Raw genomic sequence first — 22,049 nt, forward strand, 5'->3', positions numbered from 1 at the left:
TATGCTTAAATTCTCATGTGTTTTGCTCATAAAGCAACCTTTCTAGCTCTGTGAGTCTAAATTTGCCTTCAGAAAGGGTTTTAACTGAAGGGTAAAACCATATTTCACCTTCAGTTCAAAAACAAACAAAAAAACTTTTACTTGATCCCTTTATGAGACTCTGTTTTCAGACTTTTATTGTTAAGAGTCGAGGGCACGAGTTCATTTTGAATGCTGTTGGTTTTCGTCTTTGTTCAAATTCAGACAACAGAGTAGAGATGGAGTAAGACGCCCAGCGTGGAAGCTAACGAAACAAAAGTGAACATGCGGTTTGCAGGTTTGACTTCAGACAGATGTGAGTTGTGGTGGCGGGGTGTGATTTTTCTCTCTTTTTCTTTTGAACCCGACGTGAATATAAAAGAAATGGAGGAAATGCTGCTCCATGTTCGGGAACAACAGCTGTAATTTAAAGTCGACAGCCCTGTGTGTGTGTGTGTGTGTGTGTGTGTGTGTGCGTGTGCAGTGACGTGCCACCAGGAAAGGAAGTCATGACTCACCTGAGAGGATCAGAAGGAAATACCGCAGTGTGTATGTGTTTGTGTTCACTTGTTTTTGTGTGTACAGATATAGATCTTCCAGTGTGTGTTGGCACAGACATGTAAGGATTTGCGCTTGTGTTTACCTGCGCGTGCCTCTGCTTTCACGTGCACTGTTGTGTGTTTGTGTGTAGTTGTTTCCTCAGATATCTCACCGTTCTGACAGGAAGTCAATTTCCTATTTGCAGTTTGTTCTGGCAGCGATTGGTCCAGTCTGACTTGATTTGTCTTCATCAGAATCAATCAGACCATCACACAGGTTGTCATTACTGTCGCATCGACTGGCCATCTGATGCCTCGTTAGCGCTCGATCACTGATTGGAGATCACTGATTTTTTTCCTGCTTTTTTATCTTTAAATCTTTATTGTTGTTTACTTCATTGTCTACTTTTCTGTGTTTGTGAGATAACTCGTGTCCTCTTTCAATGGAAATCTATTCTGAGAAGAAAAAAATAACCTTTTCTTTGTCGGCAGTAGCTGCAACCTTTGCTATTCATCACTGTCATCAGAGCATCTAAAGGCATCGTATTATTGTTCGCTGCTTCTTCTGTGTATGTTTGTGTGTGTCGTGGCATTGAATTGAATCCAGCAGAGATGCGGCTCGGAGTTTGACCTAATTGTGGGCTCACTCAACCGACTGCTGAGTTTGTTTGGTCGCTTCTTCTTGCATTCTCAAGCCAGTGCAGAGCTCATTAAAGCACAAAGCAAGCCTACCACACAACACACACAAACACACACTCATAAAGATCAGCGACTTCTCTTTAATGGGAGACATATAAGAGGACATCTGCCTGATTCTTTAAATCATTCTCTAGATTGTTTTGCTGCATTTTTCCCTTAGAAGACAGCTCAGTGGACACAGCCGGGAAAAAGAGGCTTTAAGACAATGTAATATCCACATTTTATCTTATTTTTCTTTTGATTGGATATAAATCCAGCAATCCTTCACTTGTGAAGCATTATTGAAGAGTTCCCAATGTTCCAGTGCTGGATTATTAGCGTGTCCTCCAAAAAGTTCCCATTAACATCAAGGAAAGTGGAAAAAATGCACAGAAGGGTAATAACAGACCATCATTCTGTCTAAAAATACAGAAAAATTGTTTTCTACTGACATCGTCCAGCCTTAGTAGATCCATTCTTCCAATTATCCTTTATTTAGCTCTTTAAAGCTGTTTGGTTAGGTTTAGACACCGAAAATATTAATTGAGTAAACTTACTGAAGAGGACACAAAGAAAGGCCCCACCTCTCAATGGCTTCCCGCTTACTGGCATTGAGGGGTACATATTATGCAATTTATGCCCCATTTGTTAGGGATCTTTATCAGAAACATGCTGATAATGTCATATTAACACACTGAGAGCGGTACACGGTGTTCAGCGTAGCAACGAGAGTGATGAGAGGGCTGGTGTTGTGTTGGAAACACACTTTATCCACACAGCTGCAGGTTGTCTGAGTTACAGAACGGAACCGTTCAACTAGAAAGCTTCAGCTAACAAAGTAATGTGGGAACAATAATGTTCATCTTTCAGAAAGTAACAGAAATAACTCCTTAGAAGTTGGTGTACGTCATCTTCATTAGCTAAGCTGTTAGCGTTAGCTGCTGCTAAAGGAAAAGATAAATCAATAAATAAACCATGAGGAGTTATTTCTCAGATGCTTCCATTTCCCTGCTCTGAAGTTCAGGCTCTGAGAGTTGGAACTGATCCTCTTTGTGGCTCAGTTCCTTCAGTCCAGCGTTGAACTGGACCAAGTTGTTAAAACATTGGGATGAAAAGTGGCTAACTCTGCTGGAACATTAGCCTCAGATATAGTTTATCCACTGGGCTCTTATATCCTCTGAGGCTGCTGCTAGATGGAAGATGCATGCTCCTCAGTACAGCTGACAGCAGAACATTTCCACCAGAAGCTGGCTTCATCCATCCAGCAGGGTGGATGTGAGTGGGCGGGGCTTAGCAGAGGAGGTGGAGTCAAATTAAGGAGTGACTTATTTTTTAAATAGATATCAGATCGGTATGTTAAATGAGGAACTTTCAAACAAAGGGGAACACGTGTTGTCTTTTGGGATAGTTTTACACCTGCTGGTGACATCAGACACCCTGATATATGCTCCCAGGAACAAAAAGAAGGGATTTCTCCATCATTTAACCCCTTCAAAGCATCTGTATTTTCAGGTGGATCCATTTTCAGTTCTGATTATGTCTTCTCACCCCACTCTCTTTGCGTAGCTGTTGTTTGAGATGAAATCAACAAAACTACCACCATAAACCTGTCATCTGACATTATAACCTAATATGTCCGAAGCTCCTTCACTTTTATGAACTCGCTGTTCATCAATAACTGTGGAGCCTTTAGCTCCGAGTCTGTCACAGTTTCTTTGGATTGCATAGAAACTGGCCTCTTCTGGCCTGCACACTTTGGACAACAGAGGCTGAAGAGGAGGTATTTTGTCTCTTCTTCTTTATAAGTCATGAAAAGGCTTCTTCAGTTTCTTCTTTCCTTTTAAAATGGTTAAAAAAGCTCGGAGAGATCAGATGTAAAAAGGGGCAGCATATACAGCCACGCATTGTGGGGAAATCAAAGTGTATAGGAAGACTAACAATGCAAGATATGAGCCGGGCAGCACCGTAGGGTCAGCCTCGGTTAGCCTCCCAGACTCTCTGAATGGCGTTGGTGAATTCACGACACTCTGCTCTGGAGCTCGGCTTTAACGCACATACAAAGCAGACAATGAAGTGTGTGAGCGTGTTTGTTGGAGTACTATGGGGGAGGGCAGGTGTATTGTCATCGTGGTCACACATGAGAGGAAGCTGCTCAATGAACTTCCTGTTTTTGTTCCTGCTGATTTGACACGGAGCCTGGATGTGAATGAGAGAAGCCAGGCAGATGTGTTTATGACACCAAGTACAGATGCTTTAAGACTACAGGTGAACACACTGCTTATATTACACTCATAATCATTCTTAATTCTTAAGAAGCCAATAAAGCTAGACAGAGAGAGGAGTATTTCTATGAGGTAATTTCATACATAAGGAGTATCAACGAAGGAGGTAGTAGTTACTAATAGATCTAGAGCTTAAATGTTGATGTGATATAACAGATAGCTGGAAATGTGAGTAATATATGTAATATTACCTCATTAAAAGACATGTTGAAGAAGAGTGTCGTTCAGACGGTGGTAAAGAAGAAGAAAGTGAAAGAAGCTGTGTTTGTGGATGCTGCTTTGTGAGAAGTCTGAGAAATGGTGGCTCGTGTATGAATCGGCCTTGTCAAAGAAGAAAATTCATGCTATGAGAAGGCAGAAAATAAGAGTAAATATCACAGACAATTTAGCCTCGATGCAGTTTGCTGCTAGATGCTGCTGGATTTTGAGATGGTTGCAATCTACACCTTGACCACTAGATGGCAGTAAGTGACATACACTGTTATTTCATCCATCCATCCATTTTCTACACCCGCTTAATCCGTCGGTCGGGCCGTGGGGGGGCTGGAGCCTATCCCAGTGGTCATCGGGACAGATTGCCAGTCCATCACGGGGCCACACAGAGACAAACGAGACAAACAACCACACATGTTCAGACTCATTCCTAACGACAATTTGGTAGAGAAACCAGTTAAGCTAACATGCATGTTTTGGACGGTGGGAGGAAGCTGGAGTACTCAGAGAGAACCCACGCATACACAGGGAGAACATGCAGATTCCACACAGAAAGAACCAGCTGGGAGTTGAACCTGGAACCCTCTGCTGTGAGGCGATGGTGCTAACCACCACACCACCGTGCAGCCTACTGTCATTTCAAGGAACCAGAAATATGAGGCATGCAAGATGTTAAAGTCAAACATTAATAAATGCTTCTATGTTGAAGTGGGAGATATATTCCAAGATTATAACTGCATTTACTCTGTTCTAGTTAAAAAATAGGACGTCTTATAGCACATTTAGCCATTTATAATGAAATGGAGAAACAACATAATATGACTGAATATGATTATTTTCAATAATTTCTTTACGCTTCAGTTTTATTCTTTATTCTCCTACAGCAAATAAATACGTTAAAAAACATTTGGTTAGGTTTAGGCTTTAAAAGATACCTGGTTAGGTTTAGGGAAACATCATGGCAGCCGGTGGACATCTTGTACCTTTCTACCCTTTCATCCTCCTTTATTTTCTGTATGAAATCAACAGCACTGATTCTCAGTCAGGATACAATACCATCAAGAAAGCCGCAGACTGGTCCCTAATTTGTTCTGCAGCACAATAGAAAACCCAGACTTTCAACCAAAGAGCCACAAAAAGAGAGTTTTTCCTTTTTAAGTCACACTTTCATTGTTCCACCTGCTTTCAAGGAGCCACCCACTCTGCAGGGATCTGTTATAATGAACTCTACTTCCAGTGGGATTCAGAAAAAGATTCATTCTGGATGTTAAAACTCTTCAAACAGGCACCGTTAATGACTTCATTTCTTCTGTCTTTACACTGGAGGGATAATAAAATGAACCTCAAATCATGATCCAGTTTCATCTGCTCTCAGCCCGTCTGTCTGTCGGCCTGCCACTGAGTGATTGGGAAAAGGAGAAATGAGTCAAAGTGGGAGCAGAGGAACTGAAAGCGATTGGGCCAAAATAAAGAAAAGAGAAGAAAAAGTGGAGAACTGAGAGAGAGCAGAACACTTAAGAGAGAAAATCGACTTTGAAAAATGAGAAAGAGGGAGCGCCAGGTCAGAGCTCCACCAATAAAGTGAAGAGAAAGATAAAAGATTCAGCCTTGGCATGAGAAACTGAGCCGCTTTCCTGAGAGCTTTTCAGCCCGGTGGACACATCCAGCTTCTCTCTCTGCTCTCCCACAGCCATTTAACTGATTTAATTCTCCAAAATGGAGTCTCTCTGTCAGTCTGAGCTGGTTTTTTTTTCCAGCTGTCACATTTGAGGCGCTCTCCTCAGCCTCTTCCACAGTAAATCTGTTTAACAGCAGCACATAAAAATGACATGAATTCAAAGGATGAGCTACGAAAAACAGCCCAACAAGCACGCTGAGACATAATAAAGACTGAAGTACAGCTGACAGTGTTATCAAACACAAAGCAATAAGCTAACTGATAGCGTGCCACAGACAGACGGACACTATCGATGATACTGAGAAACTCTTAACATTCGTGGCTACAGTTTAAAACCCACCTCCTTCCTATAGTGAACTCAACATTTTCTTTTCACCTCAAATGTTGATACAATTTCTGTCATTTATAATAATGTGCAACGGTCTTGATCCACCCCGAACTTCTTTCTATATTTTCAGTAAGAACAGTAACATAGTTGTAATGATTGATTGAAACGTGGTCAAACATAAATACAGTAAATAAGGAAGAATCAGAGTTTGTTCAGTTCTCAGCAGCTTTAAAGTGAATATCTGGTCTGAGCTCCTTTATTCTCCAACTCAGCCTGAACCCTCTGAGACGAGCTTTCTGTCATTTCTTTAAGAAGTCTTCAGGAATAGTTCTCCAGGCTTCTTGAAGGACATCCCAAAGCTCTTCTTTGTATGTCGGCTGCCTTTTGTTCCGTTCTCTGTCAGATGATCCCACACTGCTTCAATAATGTTGAGGTCCGGGCTCTGGGGAGGATTCATCCCTCCATAAGACCTGTTGCCACTGATTTTCAGTCCACTTCTTGTGTCCTTTGGCATAGCTCAGCCTTTTCTCCCTGTTTCCCTTCCTTAAGAATGGCTTCTTGACAGCCACCCTTCCATGGAGACCATTTCTGATGAGGCTTGGGCCAACAGTAGATGGATCAGCTGAAGGTCCAGATGCATCTCTCAGGTCCTGTCAGGTCACAGCTGGATTTTTTCCTCTTTCTTAAGGACATCACTTTCAGATCCTGTTCATCTGCTGTAGATAGTTTTTTAGGCCTGACACTTCTTCTTCTGTCCTCCACTTGTCCAGTTTCCTCAAATGTTTTAAGGACACACTGCACACCATGCTGAGATATGCCAAGTTGGCTAAGTTGTCTGTTCTGTGTCGACACAACACTGGTTCATCCCTTAAGTTAGGAGCCTTTTTTCTGCTTGGTAGGTCAGAGTTAAGTGGCTTATCAAAGAAAAAATGCATTATTCTTAAAGGTCAGGTACTGAAAATGTCTGGAGAACTTTTGCTCAAGACCGCTTTAAAAGATTACAAGAAAGTCTGGCTGCTCTGATAGAAAACATAGAGATATGAGGTGTAGCTCAACAGTACGGAATGATGTATCTTTGGTTATTTATGCATCTGCAGTTTATCCAAACTACCAGAGCTGAGTTCATGTGGTGCAGGACAAGCGACAGTTTAAAGAGGACAGATCCCTGGAACAGTTGTCAGACTTCATGTGTCTGTGAGTTTACTCTATTGTGGATGGGTTGAAAAGGAAGGATGGAGCTGTGAATGGAGCACACTACAGGAAAAGAGATGGCCGCATTATCGGAATCTTGACAAATAGAACGAGTGTTGAGCCTCACTGCCACTTTACTCACGACTGGAATATTTCTTTTATGCCGCGACACAGCACATTTCATGCAGGTACATGGTCACAGCAGCCCCTCTGCCCTATTATATTCCTTATTGTGTTGCTGATGCTTGAGGCTTGCTGACTGCAGACTGCGGTTCCACACAGAGCCTCTGAGCCTGTGTATATCTGTTGAAAGGGGTGTTTATATCTCTTTTATCCCACTGTTGAGTCCTGAACGTCACTGGAAAACGGCCAGTATGTTACATTTAACATTTTTAGATACAGCCTACTCATCTTTAATGTTACTTCTGTTTTTACCCTACTCATTAAGGATGTGTATCTGTTCTTCACAAGACAATATTATACGTATCTAATTACATGGGGTATGATATTATCCAGGAGGAATATGAATATTTCAAATTTTAAACATAACCATAACAGCATAACACAGCATAGCATAACATAACATAATATAACATAACATAACATAGCATAGCATAATATAGCATAGCATAGCATAGCATAGCATAACATAATATAACATAACATAGCATAGCATAATATAGCATAGCATAGCATAATATAACATGACATAATATAACACAGATGTTTATTTTTCGTTGAAAATGAGAAGAAGCAATTTATATAAATTTAGCATTGATAAGCTACCTTTGGACAGATATATTTGATTAAAGACCAACAAAGATCACATATTTTTGTTACTTCATACCACAAGAATAATGTACTTGATAAGCCTCTTTTTGACATCTCAGATCTGCTGAATTGATGCTCTGCAGACCTTTGTCCACTGTTCCTTCCTTCTTATAAAATGCAAATGATTTCCAGATGTTAGGTTTGATGGTGCATTGTAAACTGCATTAGCGCTGGTTGTCAGACATGGTCTTACCTTGTCTGGCAACAATCGGAGTTAATACGCTTTTACAGCTAAATCTAAGAGAGGCGAAAACTTGCCAAAAATCTTCTTTTGATTTGGTCGGATGTGCAGCAAACTCTTAGTTAACAGACTTTAATGGTACAATCAGGCTAATGACTAGTTTATGGTACATTTTATGTGATCCAGAGATCTGTATGCCAATGTATTTTCATCTTTAAAGTTAAAACCTGCTTTTAACTTGTATCGATTAAGATTTATGTCCCTACTGCTCAAATAGCAGGGACACATTCCAAATTATTTCTGTTGAAGGTGATAAAAGCAATTTGTGCTGTATGTTGAATTATAAATCAGTGACACCTCCTGTGTTTTGTCCATTCTCTACCATGGATATTTAAAAACAGGCTTTCAATTTGATGATATAACGCACAGCTCGGTGACGTGCACAGACTGGTCAATGCATCACTTTTCATTTCATCTCCATAATCATTTTGCATCTAATTTGGCACCCGAATGCTTGTTGTTTCCACCCTAAAACAAAGTGCGGACTCTCAAGTTCAGGGGGAATTTTTTATGAATGACTAATCTGACTTGGCGACAGCTCACATGTTTACCAGCCAGATGATTTGACACAAAGACTCTGACACTGATGGGATAGCAGCAAAACTCAAACAAAAAGAGTCACACAGCCCAGCGTTTGACTTTTAACCACTTCGTCACAGTCAAAAGTAGTGAACTATATCAGAAAGTTGTGCTCATCAGAAATCTGTGGCATGGTTGAATGCCATCCTCATGGCACTTTGAAACAAACGGTTTCTGGCAGGCTGATCATGGTCAGCAGCTACAACAGACACTCGTGACTCTTGTCTTGGAAGTTTGGAAGTCCTATAGCCAGCTGACATGTTTGTTCTTAGTGTTCTTAGTCTTTGAGTTTAGCACTTCAATCTACAGTACAGCTATTTCACCACAATCTCATGTGAGCTCTTTGATTGGAGGGCCACTCCAACCCAAGGTTGAAACAAACGAGTTTTCACGTGTCTGTCACCACATACAGAGTCTTTACGGGTTCATTGCACCAGATGCTCTCAAAAGATGCAACATTCCTCATCTCTTCACACTTGAGCGATGATGGTTTGCGCTCATTCAAGATGAAGGGTATGTCATAGTTACAGCCATGGATCGGAACGTGCCAATCTTAACCCGCAGTGTCACATATTAAACTAAATCCAACAGGAAAACACACACAGACATGTCCGAGAGCAACAAAAAACATCTGCAAACTATTCTAAAGCACTGAGGACTTTATATCCTGTTTGTTTAGTGCTTACAAATACTTAAATTGACCATAAACTACACGATTTTTCAGCCGGTTTCAAAGTAGTTGGTGGTCATAAAACTCAATTCAGTCTCTCATATTTTGGGGTCACGGCAAAATCAAACATGTTTAATATCATTGTAAGTCTTTCGTCTTGTTTTAGGCAAACTGTGACGTTTCATCTCCTTTATACCACTACAGATAGGGAGAAGGAGAGAAAGTGCAAAGAAATTCCAGCAACTTCATTGTTGTTAAGATTTTCCACCAGGTGCATGATGGGAAGTAAATCTCAGATTTGTGGTTTTCCAAATAGAGTCTTTATAAAAGCTTATGAAAACTCGGTTACTTTGTCTTTAGGGAGACCGTGACAGGTGTTCGTCTTTCAAAATGTTTTTCAAGTGCATGGAAGGAATCAGGTGTATAAACAACTGGGGACCAGGCTATTTCTTGGAATGTAGAAATCATCCCAGCCAAGTTGTTGTTGGTTTTACTTATTTTTTTCTTACATGGATGAAACAAAGTGGAAATAACACTTGGACTGCTCTACCCAAGGTAATTTGCATCTTCATGTTTGCATTTTCTGTGATTGCCGGACCGCCGCCTCCTCTGGGCAACTGACCCACGAGCTCCTCTGCTTAAACTCTTAATCTGTGAAAGAGGAAAAACACAGACTGGCTCTGACAGCATACAAAGCAGCTCAGAGCATAAAACATAACTGTCCTTGAGGTAGGTGGAGCTTTTATTAGAACAGTGTAGGTTTGCATTTAGACATTGTTCGGTGTCTTTTGCAGAATAAAGAGAAATGAGGAACTGTGGAGGTGAAATGAATTTCTCATCAGCTGCGGGAAGGCGAGACTTGCATTTTTATTATGTTCAAAGCAAAAACATCTGACCTTTTACTTTGCACTGTCTGTTGTTGGGTTTCTGAGAATAATGTGGGGAATGTTTCTAATTACAGGAAGTTAATTCAGTGGTTGATTCCTCTTTTCAAGTAGAGAATCCAAAGCTTTTCTTTGGGTAAAGCGTTGAACAGGCTTTAGTCGAGGTATGATTGTGCGACTGTCTGAAGCTCTGTTCTTAGAGGAAGGCGGGTTTTGAGCAGAAGGCTCAGCTGCAGGCTTTTCACTCGGATCCAAACCTCGGCATTCGTTTTACCACTTTGATTCAGTGTATCTGCAGAAGAGCAGAGTCCATTCTCTTAATTTTACAGAGTGCAGCAGGATTAAAATCCATTTTAGTAATTACGTTAGCTACACTCTGATCTTGTCACGGGTGTAGGTTCACACAACCTTTCATTGAGGTAAGAAAACAAACTGACTTTTCTAATTCCATGATTTCTCTCTCATTAGCAACATATATATATAAAAAAGGACAGACTTTTGCGAGATCTCGCTAAGTTTAGGTCATGTTAGGTCATAAGGTCATATTTAGGACAATGACCCCCGGGTCGGTTGGGCCCATGGGAACGACACAAGCACAGTTTTTATCTCGCTGTATTTTAGGCCCATTTCAAAATAAAATTCAATCAATTTCTCCCACTCCATGTTTTGAATCTGTGTTTGTTTTTGTTCCCCTGACCTTATGACCTATGACCAAATATGACCTAAACATCGCGAGAAAGATCTCGAGAGAGCTTTGCGAGATCTCGCAAAACTTTTTTTTTGTCAGCCATCATTTTTCCTCCCCGTGTCCCCTAGGGGGCCCAGTAAGTTTATCGTACCATATATTTGTATATATATACATCACATATACTTATCTATATAGCACTTTAAAAACAAACACACCTGGTTGACCAAGGTGCTGCACATCATAAGAGCCCACAGATAAAAACCATAAAAACACTAAAAACAGAGAGAAATTAAAATCATCTAAAAACAGACAGCATAGTGCGATTAAAAACTGAATAAACAGTCAAATTAATGTCAGTCTCACACTGGTTTAAAGGCCAAAGAATGAAAGGGTGTTTTCAAACCAGATTTAAAAACATCAACTGAAGGAGCTCGTTTTATGTGCAAATGAAGCTCGTTCCACAGCTCGATCACCTCTCATTTTCCTTTGTGATTTGGGAATCACGAGCAGCACCTGATCAGCTGACCTGAGGGAACGAGACTAAACTGAAATGTGGGGGTTAGATTCTGCAGGGGATCAGAAGCACCTCTGCAAAGTTAACACTAATCTAAACTTAAAGGTGATTTAGATTTTAATTTGTACTGAATGAAAATGTCTTTCAAAAACTGACAGTGATGTAGACTGAGTGCTGTTATCAAATTACATTCTTTGACTTTTTTCACTCAGATTTCTTCTGTAGACCACAAACCTGCCTTCGTTAGCATCATCGGCACCAGCTGCAACCAGAATCCATCCTTAGCTTTCGCCATCTTTTAAGATTTTGAGATAAATACTTGTTAAAAAAGTGTTACTGAGCCAAATGTGGTGTCTTTTAGAAGCGCTTGGCATGATGGCTGTCTGGTCTTAGGGTTGAGGAAAGAAAAAAGTCTTAATTTTTAACTCAAGGTTCAGATAACAGCAGTTTCCTTCAGACTTTAACTGCCTTTTACGGGCTTCATAGTCAAACGATTGTGGGATTGAAGAGGAACCTTGAGTTTAGAATATTTCAATACAAATCTGTCCTCCAAAAGCAAAGAACATCCAATTTTAAGGCAACATTGCTTAAGAAGCTTTATTGTTACTTATTCTGACAGTGTTCATCAGCTCAGTTCATCTATTCATTAAAAACATACTGGATGTTAAGTGTTGAAACCCAAGACTTCACCTTTTTCTGGGTCCTCTGCAGCATGTGCTTCGTGTTTGGATTCAGTCCCTTTAAATACTCATGTTTTTGTGTGTCTGAACAAAAATGAGGTCGCAATTGGGAAATAGCTGGTTTTGAGGAAGTGGAAGGTAATTTAGTGAAGCAAATCAGTTGATTCATTGATAGCTTTGATTAAGATTTCAAAGCATTTACAAATTAAAAGATATTACTGGCTTTAAACATCAGCAAAATCTAATACAATTCTGTTTCTTCCAAATTATTAGTCCTAATGACAGATCCATTCAACTTCAAGGCCAAGACCCTCACCCTCTGCATCTTCAGCATCTCCCGGATCTGAAGGTTGTCCAGTTTATGACCAGAACCTCCAAACACCAGTCATAGCATTTCATATCCTCCTCCAGTAAATTTGAACCCAAACTAAAATTACACACAGCATCTGCCTCTGAGTGTCGTCTAACCTGGCTTTGATTCAACGCTGTGGTGACCCACTTCCTAGATCAATGACATCTGGAGGAGGAGGAGGAGGTGGAAGGGGGAGAGGAAGGAAAAGGGGAGGTAGGGAAGGTTGCTGGGAGGTACTGATGATGTCTAACAAACGTGCTCAGTGGGAGGTAACCTCTGGAGCAGGTAGTGTGGAGGAGGCGCTAAACGGAGACGACGTCCAGCTGTGTGTTTCATTATGAGCAGCTGCTGGCTCAATGGGAGAGAAGAGAGAGTGACGATACAATTCAGAAGAAGGTGAAGGGAAGAGAAGAAGGCAAGGTATTCAGATGTAAAACAGAGAGGAAGAACAAGAGGGAAAAGGGAAATATTAGGAAAAAGAGTATAAACGAGACACATAAGAACAGGATTACAGGAGGACTGTAATCCCTGAAAACTGAAGTGGTACCTCCGGCAATGTGTGTTTGTCAGTTTTGTGTTTGCACATTCACTTTCCCACGGTCAAAAAGCGACCTCGCACACATGCGTGCAGCGATGCAGTATCATGACGCAGAGCAGCCAACAGCTACAACTCTAGCAGCGTTTGTCTGTGAGTGTGTTTGAGCGTACCTTCAGGCCCACTGTGCAGCTTGATTCATAATTTGAAGGTCACCCATGAGTTGTAATCCTCCTTGTCACACATATTGTAACACTGGAACAACAGCCGAGTATTATGATGGATTAAGACGATTTGCTTTACATTTCTCACACAAATATGACTTTTTGTAAAATATGGGTTTATTCACCCCAATGTACCCAAAAATTTAACCATTCAGAGGGGACGAAGTTCCTGCTTCAACTTAATTAGTAAAACTGATCCTCAGTCTTGTATAAGGCATGTCAAATTAAGAACACCAAGAGATTTTGGTGTGAGTTTCAAAATAAGCCAAAGTGTAGGCATTTGCAGTGTGAAGGAGTCTTTTTAATTCCTTGACTGTCAATTTGTTAGTTTCAGGGTTGAGTTGAATCCTTTTCACATTATAAAGACTTAAGGGAGCTGTGCAGTTACTTTATGTTTGCAGGTGTCCCAGCAAACTACATATATGGCTTAAATTAAAATTTCTAACCAATAACTTGACCTATTAGTTCTTTTCAGAGCTTCCTATTTGGTTGCATACTGTGGATTTTATTGTTTCTGTGAAGGGATTTCAAAGTATAGCATATTGTGCGTCTCCACAGTTATTTAATCAAAGTGATTCAGCTGCTCATTTTCAGTAGTAGAAGCTGATCAGTTTAATGTTAGCAGTTGACTAACCCTACGAAAACCGACTGATGAAATTGTTAAATTGCTTTCCTAAAGGATTAGCAAATCCAAACAAATGGTGCAAAAATTAGCCATCAAATGCTAAATGAGATTGGAACTAAACAAATTTATGTTGAGTTAAAAACTGTTAGCCCCTTTGAAGCTAACTTTGAGCTGCTATATTAGCTAATTACACCAATAAACTACACCACTTTTAGTTAAACTGTTTCAGTTTATTAGTTGATTAACTATTGCAGCTGCTAACCTTACTTTAAAGCTAGAGCACTCATTCAGATGTTAAACTCTATGGTTACCATTATAAACTTTTTTACACTGCCACTCTAAATTGTTGGCTAACTTGACCCACAGCTGCTTGACTAAACCATTTGAAAATCTGCATTTTTGAAGATGACTGCCCAAAATAGTTTTTCTTTCTAGCTCCTAATTGCCATGAGCTAACTGATGTTAGCCACTAAAATGCCACGAGCTAACTTGAACCAACAGAGTATATTCAACCATTAGCAACAGCAACTAAAACTGTCCCTTTAGTGAAATGTTGGCCACCCAAAACCAAAGGGATCCATTAACTAACTTAAACCTAAATATTTCAGATGCTAGGTTAAACTTGACCCAAACAAGTCGATGCTGAACTAAGCCATTAAGTCCTCTGAACCAAACTTAAGCTGCTAACCACACTAAGCTAGCTCATCAACACTGATTTCCAATGTAGACTCTTTGTCGACCCAAACTAAGCTATTTTAGCTGACCACCTGACACACTATTTAAGCCACTAATATTAACTTCCAGCATGTTTTCCAGTTTTTGAACTCATGGTAACTTATTATGCAACCCAAACTTTCACAACTGCATAACTGAACAGTTAGCTACCTGATTAAGTAGCAGCTTTAACTTTATGTTCAATTAATTGCTTGATCTATTTTATTTTTTATAATATCATTTTTTTGTTGATATTTTTAGGGGATGAAGTTGAGGATATATGCATTTTATAAAATATTCCAAACTAATCTGTATTTCAGTTTGTGATCATTTCAGAATTGCTTTGCACCATTTTGGTCATTTTTTCAGTTTTTCTTCCACTTGTGTGATGGAAAAAGGTCTTGCCAGGATGTGTCTATTTATCTGGTCATCTTCTATACTTCTAATATTACAAATGCTTCATTTAACTGTGTCAATGTGAGTTCACACACAGTTTAATGATTGTTACACTTCTTTAAACTGAGCTAAGGGATCATTTTGCGTTATAGTGGCTCTGCAAGCGGCTGCAACATCTTTAAATTAGCTTGTTCTTTTTTTGAACATTCTTTTCTTTACTCAACCAGTTTTTAATTAATCCTCCTTTTTGACTTTTTTTTCTCATTGATGAGACATTTTGCATGGAATGTGTTCTGCGTTGCGTTACATGAGGTGTAAGACGTTCGTGTCTATCCTCCTGTAGGTGGAGCGTCGTCAAGCACCCAGCCGGAGAGGGGGGCCGGACAAAAAAGACTGCCTTAAGACAAAACTAAAGACACAAAGAGCATCTTAAGCTTCCTTCTTTTTCCTCCAAATTACAAAAAGAAAACAGATTAAGTCCTCAAGCTTTTTTTTCCTCGCTGCTGCAGTTCTGAAGATTTTTTTCTCCTCCCTTCCCTCCTTGCCTGTGGTTGTGAGCTGCTTTTTTTGCTTCATGTTTCACATTCTTGGTACTAATTCCCGTGGAGGAGAATCACATCCCGAAAAACAGATGAAAGAAAACACATTTTTTCCTGAGTAACAAGAAATTAATCATCTTTGGTTCTCTGGGGTCTTTTTTTCCCCCATCATGCCCTTGCTAGGTCACATTTTGGGGATGGATTTCTACTTTTTTGTCTTCGCCGCACTGTTCTCTTTGTGGATGTTACGAAGCCTAAGTGGATTGTCCTGAACGCAGTGGATTATCAGCTCTCCACCTTTTATGGGTTTTTCCTCTTGCTTCTTTTTTTTGCAGCAGTTTTTGCAGCTTTTTACCTGCGTGAAAACTGTAGTTCCACATTGTTTTTAGAGACTTTTCCCCTCTTTTTTGGTAGCCCAGGTGCCTGTAGTTGATAACTGACAGTCAGGGTTCGGAGGACAGGGTGACTGGCAGATAATCAGTCAACATGCCTTCTCTCATGGGCCTATAAGAACTCTGGCAGGGACCGTAGAAACCTTTTTGGGCCCCATTGCCACTCCTGCCACAATAATTCTCCCATTTTTAATTGGAACTTTTACTTCTGCAGTTAAAGGAGCACGGCAACATTTTTGGGAATCGTCTTGTAAACCAGAGTTTGAAGAGAAAATGAAAATCCTTTCTGTATAGAAGTTGATGCAGTGTGCGTTGAACCAAGCTTAGCTAAAACACTGGAAGCTGTGGAAAACTGATGGACACTGCTGGTATGGAAATCATTAAAGAAGTTTAAAAGTTAGCTGTTTAAAAGTCTGAAAAGTGTATACGACCAGGGGCCACTTGCACAAAGCACCTTAAGATTTTACTTATAGTCTGAGTTGAGGATTTGTTAATGTAAAATCAGTTGGACAAAACACCCTTAAGTCTTGTTCTAAAGAATTACTAGAAAAGTATTGAAGGTTTTCCCCTTCACTTGACCTTAAGCCGATGGAATTCGTAAAAGAAAAGCTAAGTGTTGCACAAACAACCTCAACAAGCACCTGACAGATAAAACTAAGAAGGTGCCTCTGACTGTATCCTGACCACCGAAGCGTATCGACACTGTTTTAGCTGCAAAAAGATTGTTGTCAAGTCACCAACAAATCAAACCAGGTAAATGAAGCCCTTGGAAAAATCCCCAATAATAGGAAGGTAGCTGTTCCTTTGCTGGGTTCACACAGAATCTTTACATGCATGTAAAAAGTTATTGTTATATATCATTATCTGGCATTCAGACAGAACCCCCCAAAATTTTTTTATCAACACAAAAGCTGTTTTTCTTAACTTCCTGCTTCCAGTTTTTGTGCTAAGCTGAACTTATCTTCCTGTCCTAACAGCATTGATACAACTACAAAGTCTACAGGTAATTAATGACATGATAAAGATGTGAATTTAAGAAGAGGATTCAGATTGATTATGGTGGAAGTACGTATGGTATGATACAGGCTCTAAACTCTGCTGCGACACCATATCTGAACCAAAATTAGCTGCCCGTCTTTATCTCTCCTCTTTTTCCTCTCCTACTCTCAAATAAGCTTTTTAAGAGAAATGGGTTGTTTTTGGTGCCGTTTAAGGTTTAACTGCCAGTGAATCGAGCCACACGGGCAGTTAAAATCCTTATTGACCTGTTAATGAAATCTCTAAGGACCGAAGCTCTCGCTGACCTGTCAGTCGGCTCTTTACTTTCTCATATCTTCCAGTAAAATAATCTGTGTAGGACTCAGCTAGTTGGTTTGGACCAGAGCTTAGTAAGAGAAGATTCACCAGTGAGCAAAGCCTGGGTTATTTGTAAGTACAACAGTGTGTTTATTCTGAATATAACCATATGTTTATGGGATATAAAGTTGTAAAATGGTGTATGAGTTTGAATATTTGTAGTAATCACTGGTTTGCTGTAGGAATCAAACAGAGCAGCTCAGTGTCCTGCTGCTGTACCTGTGAATGTAATTTGTATCCAGAGGTTTTTATTACAATAAACAAGTGCTGATATCTCACCCCTTGTGCTGCAGTTTGAGCATTTTTTCTCATCTCAGAGGAGACGCGCGCAGTCGGATTCTTCACAACGTTCTTCATAACATTTAAAGCCCGTTTCACCCTGATGTCTCTGAAGTTTAGAACTGTACTTTTAGAGCTATACTTTCCTTTTTCTTCACAACGTTCTTCATAACATTTAAAGCCCGTTTCACCCTGATGCCTCTGAAGTTTAGAACTGTACTTTTAGAGCTACACTTTCCTTTTTCTTCACAACGTTCTTCATAACATTTAAAGCCCGTTTCACCCTGATGCCTCTGAAGTTTAGAACTGTACTTTTAGAGCTACACTTTCCTTTTTCTTCACAACGTTCTTCATAACATTTAAAGCCCGTTTCACCCTGATGCCGCTGAAGTTTAGAACTGTACTTTTAGAGCTACACTTTCCTTTTTCTTCACAACGTTCTTCATAACATTTAAAGCCCGTTTCACCCTGATGCCTCTGAAGTTTAGAACTGTACTTTTAGAGCTACACTTTCCTTTTTCTTCACAACGTTCTTCATAACATTTAAAGCCCGTTTCACCCTGATGTCTCTGAAGTTTAGAACTGTACTTTTAGAGCTACACTTTCCTTTTTCTTCACAACGTTCTTCATAACATTTAAAGCCCGTTTCACCCTGATGTCTCTAAAGTTTAGAACTGTACTTTTAGAGCTACACTTTCCTTTTTCTTCACAACGTTCTTCATAACATTTAAAGCCCGTTTCACCCTGATGTCTCTGAAGTTTAGGACTGTACTTTTAGAGCTATACTTTCCTTTTTCAGAGCCTCCGACTGACACTTGTTTAGTCAGGATCTCCTCATACCATCACAGACATGAACTCGTTTATTTTTAAGCTTATTGTAGTGACTTTTGCTCAGATGATATAGGAGCACAATTAACCTGTATGGCGACAGTCGGCCTGTATTCAAATGAAAACAGAGCTGTAAGAGCAGAAAAGCAGCACTGTTGGTTTGTAAGTGTTCTGATGTGGCGTCGAACTCTATTTGAACAGGTGTGCTTGTCAAACCCGAGCAGCTCTTTGAAGTTCTGTTTCACCTGTAGAATGACTTTGAGTGACGGATCTGTGGTCGAGGTTATGTGACTGCTCATTGTGTCCTAATCAGCCCATCTGTGGGGGCCCTCCTCACCAGATATGGACACAGAGTTCACCGGTTGCACGGTCTGGTCTTTTCCCCTTTTGTTGTGACGGTTCATTCATTCATCACAGTGTCGGGAGGTCGAAGGTTACAGGTCGCCGACAATCATGAGCGCTCAGTGAGCTAATGATGTCGACATGGAGAAAAGGACAGAAAGGAAGCGTGTTCATGATGTTTTCATCTGCGTAATTAAATATCACAGTGTCACAGGGGTGGCACTGCAGTGAAAATAGCTTTGTGTGTGTGTTTGTGCAAAGTTTCTGTGAAATGTGTGTTTCTCCAAACTTTCTCAAGTTTGCAAATGCTCACTGAGGGACGCTGCTGTCATTTTCTGACTAATTTTCTCCTTCACTGACAACTCCACACCTGGTCACACACGAACGCACACATGCACACACCTCTGAGCTGCGGTCAGTGTGGACCATACTTCTATCAGCAGGTAAATCCAGACATACAGCCTGTCCTCTACCAGTGGATCCAAATATCCGAGCCTCAATGAGGGCTTTGACTCTTTCTTTGGTCCAGACCAGTTCTGGTTTGTTTGAGACGTGCACGCTCTGTGCAACAGAGAAAGAAAAGCTCCTCCAGCTTTTCTTTGTAGACTGTCGTGTCTCTGTGTGTCACCCCAGGACAGAGTAAATGCAGTCAGACCGTTTAAAACAGGGCTTCCTTTATAAGTGTCATATTAACAATAATGCAAACAAATGTCCTCAAACCTCAGAGTGGGCCAAAATTCCTCCACTACCATGTGATAAAAACCATTACTGCACCTTACTGCTGCTGAAGCTGCTTCTACAAGCTGCTGGATCAGGGGGTTCACTTAGTTTTTCACTCACTGCTTCTCTTTTGTCTCAGTCTTTGTTCGATAGATCACAACACAGTGTGATATGTCATGTGTTGTTGTTGCTCTGAGGCTGGATTTACTGAGTTTTAAGACCTGATGATTAACACTTCATGTTCTGATGTGTAAAACCTCAGAGCTGAATGAGGGTGTTATTTTTTTCACATGGTTTGAAGTCATTGACTGGAGCAGTACGGTTCTATGGAGGACTGAAACTGCCATAACCTGAAAACAAACACAAAAATATATAAATAACTAAAAAAAAAAACATGAAAAACTTTAAATGATGATAAATGCCACAAAAATAAATGAAAAATGAATTTCTGCAAAAATAATTGTGCAGAATGTGAAATAAATCACAACTGCATTCATTTACTTCTCGTGTATTACTTTTCTTTACATCATATTGACCCATTTATTCCCTCTAAATGCTTTATTTCTTTATTCTATTTTGATTTTGCCACACATTTTGTTGATATTTTCGTAATTAATTTTATTTATGGATTTATTTATTTCCATTTAACGTTTTCTTCACGTTTATTTCCCCATATCTCTACGTATTTCTGCTTCATTATGTAAATGAAGGTTTACAGGTTGAATTTAAAGCAAAGAAAAAATGCATTTCACATTCTATTCAATTATTTATTATTATTTGGTAGCATTCGTCACCATTTAAACTAATTTCTTTAACATTTTATGTATGTTTGTATTCCATATGGTGACCAGCTCTGGTTTTTGTGATGCTCAAAGTGTTCCACGGCAGCGTCAGAGAGAGTTTTGTCTTGTCCACAATCGGCCCGTGCTGCTGATCACACAGAGAAATAATGCACTGCGGTAATGATGACACAAATCAGCCAGTGAGAGTCTGGAATGGACCAATCAAAGCGAGCGTGGACAAACACTCGAGCTCAGGGGGTGTCTGGTTCGACAGAGTGGATCAAGTGGGTTGTCACGAGTTCTTTTTGGATCGGGTGAGAAGTGTTTGGCTGTTAATGGCCTCGTGTGTGTGTGTGTGAGAGTTAAATCTGGAAGAGTTTCAGATTTGAGGCTTTGTACCTTATCTTTTGTGGTAAAAACAGAGCTAAAGATGTCCTGTGTGTGTGTGAGAGAACACCAGGCGATACTTAGTGCTGCTGTTCTATTCTGATTAAAGCCCGACTGTGGGCTTAATTACTGCCATGATAAACAACATCCCGCTTCTCTCTCTTGTCATCAAAGCACAAGCAACTCTCAGCCAGTCGTAGACGCACACACACTTCTGAAAATATGCACGCACACATGCACGGCCGGCGGTTGGTCTCGGTGGTGCGGCAGAACTGTGTTTATGGCTGTTAATGAAAACCGAGGCCAGAGTCCCAGAATCCCAACACTAATCACCATCCAACTCTCTGGACAGGAGGGGATGGAGGGATGAGGGATGGAGGGAGTTTTTAGAGACCGTGACAGACGAGCGCCTTCGTGTCAGAACATGAAGAGGTGATAAAAAGCGAGAACAAGGAGGTGCAGTCATCCATAATTTTGTTTATCACAGGGACCAGGGAAAGTCAAGTTCCCTTAAACAGAAACAGCTGCACTGAATGCACAAATTAATCTTCTACTAATCAGCCGTGTTAAAAATATATACATATAAATACATATATATCATTTAAATCAGAATTGACAATTCAGATTTTTAAGTAAATGCATCTGCTCACATTTCACAGCTTGCAGTTATCCCTCATTAAAGTGTGTTAATTCACCATAAAACATGCATTTATAAACCTGCTCTTCATACATTCTTCACACGTTTGTAAAATCTGCAAAAATCGTCATGTCTGTAGATTCATCAAACATTAAACTTAGTTTGCAGGGTGAAGGAAACTCTTTGGCCAACACCAGGAGACAACATTTACATTGTGTCGTGCTTGTTCAGCATATTTACTGTGCAGTCCGTGCATGGTGCTGTCTGCCACCAGGCTCGCGCTCCACCTTTTAGCTGCTCTTAAAGGAACAGGAACCCCGGGAAGTCATGTTAGCAGATGATATGTGGGTCTCTCCACAGTTACACACTCTGCTGCTTTTTCACTCTTATGTATTATGTCCCTCCCGGTTACGTGTTGATGAGAAATTGTGAGCATTGATCACCGAAATCTACCCCTGAAATCCCTCAGTTTAAACTGCAGCTGTGTTAAAAGCATGAAAAGATATGTAGATGTTATATTTTATTATATTAGTAAGAGAGCAACTTCTTATGACCTATTTAAACCTTGAAGAATGCTTCTACTGTAAAGTATGTTTAACCTATTGGGCTTCAAGAAAGGTCGGGTTTGCTTCCTTGTTTTGCTTTTCTGCTAAAACCCTTTTCTTGTATCCTTTAGTGTTTCATTTCTCTCTATATTTTTCCATTAAAGGGCAGCACAAGAGCAGGATAAACTGAAAACTACATCAATAAAAGGATAAAGACATGTTGACTGATTAGTTTCTGGTCTTTAGAGGTTGAAGTGCACGGACTGGAATGTGTTCTGTATGAAATAATAATCATCTAAGTGATAGTTGTGAACAGAAATGAGCACTTGCCCGAATGAGAGGCTCTGCTCTGCTGCTCCAGCTCTGAATCAAAGAGTTTATT

The 22,049-nt window shown here is 40.1% G+C and overlaps 1 protein-coding gene across 2 annotated transcripts in view; it reads left to right on the forward strand.

Annotated features, from left to right (window-relative positions):
- Positions 1–22,049, forward strand: part of LOC140317691 (protocadherin-1-like) — a 208,883-nt gene that overhangs the window by 138,474 nt on the left and 48,360 nt on the right. Inside the window, exon 5 of one of the 2 annotated variants that reach the window (XM_072395172.1) lies at positions 15,204–17,425. The exons of the other annotated variant lie outside the window; for it this stretch is intronic. Within the exon in view, the coding sequence (XP_072251273.1) occupies positions 15,204–15,262 (59 nt within the window). The 3' untranslated portion in view covers positions 15,263–17,425. Of the gene's footprint in view, positions 1–15,203; positions 17,426–22,049 lie in introns of those variants that run through there. 2 annotated transcript variants of the gene reach the window in all.

Source organism: Leuresthes tenuis, unplaced genomic scaffold (assembly GCF_036924035.1).
Source record: "Leuresthes tenuis unplaced genomic scaffold, fLeuTen1.0.hap1 SCAF_11, whole genome shotgun sequence".
In the NCBI taxonomy this organism is placed as follows: domain Eukaryota; kingdom Metazoa; phylum Chordata; class Actinopteri; order Atheriniformes; family Atherinopsidae; genus Leuresthes; species Leuresthes tenuis.